The 8,318-nt window shown below is 43.5% G+C and overlaps 1 protein-coding gene across 2 annotated transcripts in view; it reads right to left on the reverse strand.

The window, feature by feature from the left end:
- ASB9 (ankyrin repeat and SOCS box containing 9) overlaps window positions 1-8,024 on the reverse strand; it is a 39,391-nt gene extending 31,367 nt beyond the window's left edge. For both annotated transcript variants that reach the window (XM_058535467.1, XM_058535468.1), the window contains exon 1: window positions 7,707-8,024. In XM_058535467.1, the coding sequence (XP_058391450.1) occupies window positions 7,707-7,800 (94 nt within the window). In that variant the 5' untranslated portion in view covers window positions 7,801-8,024. The remainder of the gene's footprint in view (window positions 1-7,706) is intronic.
- Between the last annotated feature and the right edge of the window lie 294 nt (window positions 8,025-8,318).

The following is an 8,318-nucleotide window of genomic DNA, read 5'->3' on the forward strand; positions in this document are numbered from 1 at the left end:
CAGATTATTTGAAACGTCTAGATAGCTAAAGAAAGAACTACAGCCAGTGTCCAAATGAGGACAAAAGAGGTGGATTGGAATGACAGATTACTGTACTTCCATTTACACGCTGGTTTCAAAGGCAAATGGTCCATTTAGTTAAGCGAGAGCTTCACTAATCACCAGCATTAGTGTGTTAAACTGTGGTTGCCAGTCTAGTTGCCTGCGTGAAATACAAACTTTGGCATCTCAGCCAACAGTGCCATATACTAATGGTAGTAATCATGTAATTACATACACCATTAGGTTTGGAATCAAATCAAAACAGAACTATATCCATTTATGGATTACCTCTTGTCCCAATATCAAGCACAAGTCAGAATTCAGTCTGACCTTGCAACAGGGACATTATTTACCCCCAAAGGCAGCATGCCAGTGTGGTTAAGAGAAAACTCTGAATTCAGACCCGCTTGGCTTCTCCTAAGCTGTGGGTCCCTGGACAAGCTCTGAGCTTCAGTTTCCTTCTCTTTAAAGTGAGGACAGCAATATACTTTCCCATGGCTCAATACTATTAGCTACTATTATTATCCTGTCCTGACACTAAACAGAGAGTCTTGATTATACCCCATGATTACTGCTATTTAAAATAGCAAATTTGTTCTACAACCATGTGGAAAGAATACACATTCTCAGGAAGGAAGCCTGTAAACCCTATCCCAACACATTAAATGCTTTCCTCTCTCTTTCTAATTGAGTGTGGATGTAACCTGAATGAGGTGTAGACCTGAATTTTTCTCATCTCAAGCTGCGTCTGATTTCTAGAACAAGCAAAGGCAGGAAGTCAGAGCGTGAGGAGGCTCCTCTGAGCTTGCTTCAGCTCCACCTGTGCCTGCCTGAGTAAACATGCCACACACAAACAAGGCAGAATGGTCTGATACCAGTCATGCCTTGTAAAGGGACTGGTATCTCTTAAAAGCTGAGAAGACCTGGAGAACCAGGCTAGTTAGTAACGCCCTGCAAACTGCAAGGCCTTAAAGGAGGAGGCTAGAACACTGTGTATTTAACACGCATTGGCTGAGGTCTGCCTGCTACCTGGAGCTGTCAATGCCCTAGAAAATCTGTCCCAGTGAGCAAATCACCATCCTTCCCGGTGGATTCATGAAGCATTTAATAGGTAAAAGGAAGTCGAATGAGCCTGCCTACACAGTGCCCATCCAATGCTTTCCTTCTGGGGTCACTAAGGTGCTTGAGACACCTTAAGTGAAATGGTTTTCCTACTTCCAAAACCTTCGGCTCAGTAGAAAACTAGTGTCCTCACAGCAGGACAACCTCAGGGAACTGAGGTTCCTAATTCTCTCAGGAAAAATATTGCTGCTTCTAGGGCTTGGAGCCTACAATCCAGACTGCAGATATGGAAAGATTTCTCTCCAAATGAGAATTAAAAGGACAACTAATTCTACCTCGTTGGTGCTAATGCAAGATACCATCCACACAAAATCTTGAGCGAGAAGAAAGAGCCAAAAATTGAGAAGAGTTTTAAAAATCAGTTTTAAATAGATTTGCAAATGTACCCTAATGGATCACCATGTGTGTGATGATTAATCCATTTTTCCTTCCAAGTGCTCAGCTGCTAAGAAATATAGCTGCCACACTCCTCAACCTTTCTTAAAGCTACTTCAGATAATCCGAGTTGACAGCCTAAACAGTCCAGGCAGGTAATTTGGGCTCTAAATTGTAACTCTGTTCAGATTTCATAAAAACGATGCAATTATATTCTCAAGTATAGACAAAAATGCGCTTTATAGTCATTCATCATGGAGCCATTACTCCTTCTACTTAGGATAAATATAGAATTACGTACTTCTCAAAGAGGAAATAAAAGGCTACCTGAGGTTTGGTACCCCTGCTTTAGAATGTATTTACAGAGCAGAGACAGCCTGCGTCTTCGAGAAGCACAGGGTGTTGTCCTGGTACACAGGTGATGGGGGCTGACAATCTCTATCTATATATGTGTCTTTTAACAGCTTTATTGAATTATAATTCATATACTATACAACTCACCCATTTAAAGTGTACAATTCAATGGTTTTCAGTACGTTCACAGAGTTGTGCAACCATCACCACAATCAATTTTAGAACATTTTCATCATCCCAAAAAGAAACCCCTCGCCCATTAGCAGTCACTCCCCATTTCCACTTCCCCCAGCCCCTGGCAACCATTGATCTACTTTCTGTCTCTATGGATTTGCCTACTCTGCACATTTCCTATAAATGGAATCATACAATATGTGGTCCTTTGTGACTGGCTTCTTTCACTGAGCATCAGGTTTCAAGGTTCATCCACATTATAGTATGTATCAGTATTTCATCCCTTTTTGTAGCCAAATATCCATTGTATAGATAGACTACATTTTATTTATTCATTCATCGGTTTATGGACAGTTGTGTTGTTACCACTTCTTGGTTATTATTAATAATGCTGCTATGAACATTCATGTACAAATTTTTGAGTGGATGTATGTTATCAATTCTCTTGGGTATACACCTAGGAGTGGAACTGCTATATGATGTGGTAACCCAATGTTTAGCCTTTGGTGGAACTGCCAGACTATTTTCCAAAGCAGCTGTACCACTTTATATTCCCATCAGCAGTGTGTAAGACATCTCTTTCTAATTTAAAGTCATTTCAGACTATGGTTTGGCATAGTGTGCCTATACTCCTGCCCAGAAGAAAAACTTGGGTCCTTGTAAAGCCAAAATTCATCTCAAATTTATACAAGGACTTTAGCCTCAGCAGGTCTCTGAACAATTGAGTGATTATGTAAAAACTTAAAATTGTGACAACAGATAGGTTCACATTTTTCTAGCACTGAGAGCGTGGAGATATGTATATACATACATACATATATATACACACACATATATATACACATACATATACAGTTTAGCAAACACCATAATTTGCAAAACGGATTAGTCCACAGATACTCTTTAGCTCTTGAAAACGTTGAAGAGATAGCTGAGATGTGCACCTCGAGTGATCTCGCCTGGGAGGATCAGGGAGATGTTTCTCCAGGGTTTTCCAGAGCCCACACCCCAAGCAGGCAATGAGCTACAGGCTCAACACATGTGCAATTAAACCCAGAAGCAGCTTTGCCTGCCTTCCTGCTGACAACTGGAGAGAGCAGAATAAGCAGGAAAAGGAAACTATTCCTGCCAGAACATGGAAATGCTCACAGTAGGAGACTGGATGAAGGAGAGACTCAAGGTCACAATCCCCTTTTCCACTGACCCCACCAAAGTCTTTGATACTCAAGGACCATTATCTGTATACAACATATCACCCGAGCCCTTGGTATATATTAAGGATTCTTCCCCAACATTCGTTCAGCCAGGGTCTATTGGTTTCGCTACCAAAAAAATAGATGTCAAATGGAGTCACTGGCGATGCCACAGATCCAGTAGTGTAGCTCATGGTTAAAATGGGGCAGGGAGCTCTCCTAATGAGACTACTCCACAAGTTCTCCAATTAGTGCCATTAAACTTACCTTTCTTTTAAAGTGAGTCTCCATGAAACCCTGCAGCACATTAGGAAGGCTGCCATTTCATTTTTAACGCAATTTCTCGAATGATTTTTAAAATTTCCATTATTTCAGAAGAAATTTTAAATGCACTAATTGGTACGTTCTGAAAAGAGCTATTAGCGAAGCTCTGAGAGCCCCTAGTGAATGCTGAGCAGTAGCACAGATCTATCCACCCTGGAAAACATTTTGCAAGGTCAGAAAAGGGGGAAAAAGAGAGGTTGGGTTGCTCTGAGAAGGCAGGAGCATTTGCCTTCAGTCTTTAGGAAATGATAGGGTAGGTTCAGTGGTGTGTACCAACACCGGAGAGGATCTGGGTGCTGTGTTTACAATTATAGTGGGCCTTGGTTGGATTCCAGGACAAACAAAAAAAAAGGAGGAAGAGAAACAGAGGGTCACAGTCAGAAACAGGGAAATAGAAAGGCCCACTGAGGCAACTCTTGGGCAAGTCGGTACTGTCCACTGCAATTTTTTCTCTAGTTCCATCACCCAGCCTCTTCTTTCTCTGTTTCTCTCTGTCTCTGTCTCTGTCTCTCTCTGTCTCTGTTTCTCTCTGTCTCAGGCTGCCTTCGCCATAGGGACCTCACACCATCACCCATTCCATCTGATCAGACAGGTTTCCCCCAGAAAACTCACCCCTGCCAAAGCGCCCCAATATCTAAAAACCCACCATAAGAGAATGAAATTATTTCCTTTCCACACCTGTTCTTGCCCGTCTTCTGTTTAAATGCAAATATTCTCTACAGGGTGGGCTTAATTTTGTGAGGAAGGAAATCTCTCTACAGGTGTGAATCTGCAGGCAAAAACCTGAAGGATAGACACTAAAAATGGGAACAGTGGTTACCTGCTCAGCAGGATTATAGGTGGTTTAGTTTATCCTTCAATGTATTTTCCAAAGTTTCTATAAGTAGATTTGAATTAGTTTCCTAGGGCCTCCATAACAAAGTACACAAACTGGGTGGCTTAAAACAACAAAAATTCATTGTCTCATAGTTCTGAAGGCCAGAAGTCTGAAATGAAGCTGTTGGGGCCATGCTCTCTCCAAAGGCTCTAGGGAAGAATCCTTCCTTGCCTCTTCTAGCTTCTGGTGGTGGCCATCCATCTTTGCTGTTTCTTGGCTTGTTAGACACATCAGTCCAATCTCTGCCTCGTCATCACACGGCATTCTCCCAGTCTATCTCCTCTCCTCTTCTTATAAGACATCAGCCATTGGATTAGGGCCCACCCTACTTCAGTATGATCTCATCTTAACTAATTACATCTGCAACGATCCTAGTTCCAAATTAAGGTTACATCCTGAGGTATTGGGGGTTAGGGCTTCAACATATCTTTTGGGGGGAAACAATTCAACACATAAAGTATTTTCAGGAAAAAAAAAAAGACATTCTTTTCCTGCTCCTGGGGCAGAGGAGTCAAGCATTAAACAAATCTCTATAAAGAATTGGCTGCCATCTTCATATCCTTTCCTCCTTTCCTCCAGAGAAGGAGGCAGAGAAAATCCTGCAAGTGGAGGTGGGAGCAGCAAAGTTCCCCAAGAGGAACCACACCCGGGCCCTATTTTCCCTCTGACCTGGCCCTGTGCCAGGGGATACGCTTCACCTGAGCTGAGTTTCTTGACACGGCCATTTGGAAACAGCATTCCGAGTGTTTCACATTCCACACTTCACCAAGGTCAAGACTTCAAAAGCATAAACAAATGCAATCCAGCTATAATCGAGGTTCTGCCCAAGAAGCAGGCCTGATGCAAAGTAGGGAGAGAAAGACTCCACTTGGGTAGGGAGAGGGAGAAAGTCTGGAAGGGCTTTGTGGGAGCAGTGGCTCAGCTGAGTGCTGAATGTGAGTAGGAGTTTGCCAGTCAGGAGCGGAGAAGAAGGAGGTAGGAGAGCAGAGGTGTCCTGGCATCTACCCTTGCAACTTCCAGTTCTTTGAAAACGTCTCTTCCCTTAGTCCCTGTGGAATTACAGCATTCAAGTCTCTTCCTGCTTCTCTGTCCAACTCACTGGTCCTATCTCCTCAACTGCAGGCCTGGCCCAGGGCTCCATCCTTGGCTCTTAGCTCTCAGCCATCAGACAATTTCTCCTCTCTGGGGATTTCAGCACAGCTCCTCTGCAGAACATTCTAAGGTCTCTGATTCCTGACCTGTATTCATTCCCCAGCCTCAGTCCCACATCCTCATGCTGTGCATTTAGCAGTGGCACTTTTATGTTCAAAATAGAAGTCCTTATCCTCCCTTCCCCATTCTGCTCCCAAGCCAGCTCCTCTTCCCAACTTCTCTCTTTTCTAGCCCTCTTGTCTGACATTAATTTAGGCTCAAAAACTTTACAATTTTGGCTGCCTTCTCTCTACTAGCCCCAATATTTTATCAGGCAACATAGCCTGATTTCTCTTTCCTTTGAAATTATCACTCCTATTTTCCCTTTCTCTGTCATTTCCAAGTTCAATCCAAATGTGAGCTTCACGCTTGGATTAGTGCAGTGGTTCTCAAAGTGTGGTCCCCAACCAGCACCATCAGCATCACCTGGGAGCTTCTTATAAGTTCAGATTCCCAGGCCTCACTCCAACCTACTACAGCATCAGAAGCAACGGGGGTGGGGCCCAGCCACCTGTATTTTATCAAACCCTCCAGGTGATGCTAATGCATATGCAAGTTTGAGAATCAATGGATTAGTGCAAGAATTTCCCATGATCCCACCACAATCCATCCTGACTGTGCTACCAGATTAATTTACTTACAGTCTTCATTATTGCCAGGTCTCTACTTCAGAACCATCAATGGCTCCCAATTCCTTGCCTCATGAAGGCTAAACTCCACCTAGCTTTTGAAGCTTCATTATCAGGTTCCATCTCTTCAAACTTGTTCTCACTAGACTTCCTAAGACACTCCGCATTCTAGTTGTGACAGTGTGTTCACTTTCTAAGCGCCATATCTTTGAGTATATATACGCCTGCCCGTCCCCTCCAGCCACCCCGCCCCAACCAGGGCTGAATTAGGACCTTTAGAAACTTTAAACAGTGAAAAGTGGCTGGCACCATTTTCTCATGTGGAAATAAAAATAAACATAATACTTAACTGTAAAGTAATCATGAGGAAGTCAACCAAATTACTGATTCTTTCCCATATTGATTGGTTTTCTGTTTTAAAAATGTATTTATCAAATTAATTTTTAAAAGTGATTTTTGGTGCCACTCGGCTTTTTACTGCTCCAAGTTTGTGCTCAATAGATCTGATCAATCCAGTTCTGCCTTTGTGGGTCCAAATCCTACTCACTGTTGAGTGCTCTGCTCATTTTATGAGCAAAATCGGAGAAACGGATGAATGGGCAGTCGTGTCTGCTCAATTAGTCAGAGGGAAGGCATTTTGTATTTTATTTCTTCTGGTTTTTTCCCCTTTCAGCACCTGTACAGTAGGAAAGTAATAAGTCCTATCTGACTGCAGGGTCCCTGCTTATTGTCCCTATGATCGACAAGTGTTATGGGTAACCTACCAGGGTGCCGAATATAATAATCTCTCCTATAATGCCTACACCCATTTTTCAGAATCCTTCCAGTCAGCAGGCACCTGCTGAATGTTCACAGAAAATGACAGTTTCCCAGAGGCATGAGACTCTATACATTAGCAAAGACACCACCTGACAGGTGAGAATCATACCGGTAAGACACTTCTTCAAAGTTAAAAAAAAAAAAAAAAAAGACTCCTTAAACTTAAACTGAATCAATCAGTGCTCAATGTTTGAACATCATTTATAAACCCAGCCCCACCTAAATGCCAAACACCTAAGAGCTTTTAATAAATGTTTTAGCAGTAAAAACGTTCCTATTTATAAGTAACCTTTAAACCTTCAATGTAACTTAAGTGATACATTTGACCCACACAGAATAATTCTTTGGAGCTGAAGTTTTTGCAGGAGAATAAACAGTGATAATTGACTTTGTATGGTCTATAGGACTCTGCAGATAGAGGTGTACACGTTTTTGAACAACCTTGTAAAGGATATATACCAGTAGGCCGTGGATATCTGTCCAGAAACTGCCCCATGGACACACCTCAGATGGAGCCACTGAAATCACCCAGCCCTCTTCTCTCATCTCTCCTAAGCACGTTAACCAACCTCCCCAGCACTCTGATGCCATAGCCCCTCGACTCACCCCCCATCAGCGGGTTTGAAAGGAGCCTGGTGTCAGGAGGGTCTCCTGGCCTCAGGGGCTTGCTGCCGTTCCTGCCCTGTGGTTCGCCGTCCATGGTGCTCTCCTGGGTCGAGTGAGCTCCACGCTCCACTTCAGTTGCTCAGAAAAGTCCAAATTCCATGCTCCCCCTGCTCCTGGGAAATTCCAGGGCTGTGGCTGGCTGAGCTGCACTGTCCTGGTCAGACAGTAGAGAACAGCCGTCTGCAGCAGAGAACAGAACAGGCAGGGTAATCTGAGTACTACCTGTGGTCAGACAGACAAGCACACATACGGACAGACACGGACGGACACACACACACACACAAGCATGCTCCACCTAGCTGACTGGAGGCTGGCCAAAGCCCACAACAGCCCCCCAGCCCCAAGACTGCACAGTTGCTGATGTCACGTCCTTTCCAAAACTGAGACCAATCAGTGCGGAAGCCTTGAGGTTTATCAGGAAGGAAACTCACAGTTTGTAACTTTTGGAGAGCGAAGGGAACAGGGTGGGAGGGAAGGAAACAGCTCGCCTGCTGCAATGTTGTTCACCCTGCTGGGATCTGTTTGTTATTTAGGGGCTTCTTGTTATTGAGA

Source organism: Diceros bicornis, chromosome X (assembly GCF_020826845.1).
Source record: "Diceros bicornis minor isolate mBicDic1 chromosome X, mDicBic1.mat.cur, whole genome shotgun sequence".
Taxonomy (NCBI): Eukaryota; Metazoa; Chordata; class Mammalia; order Perissodactyla; family Rhinocerotidae; genus Diceros; species Diceros bicornis.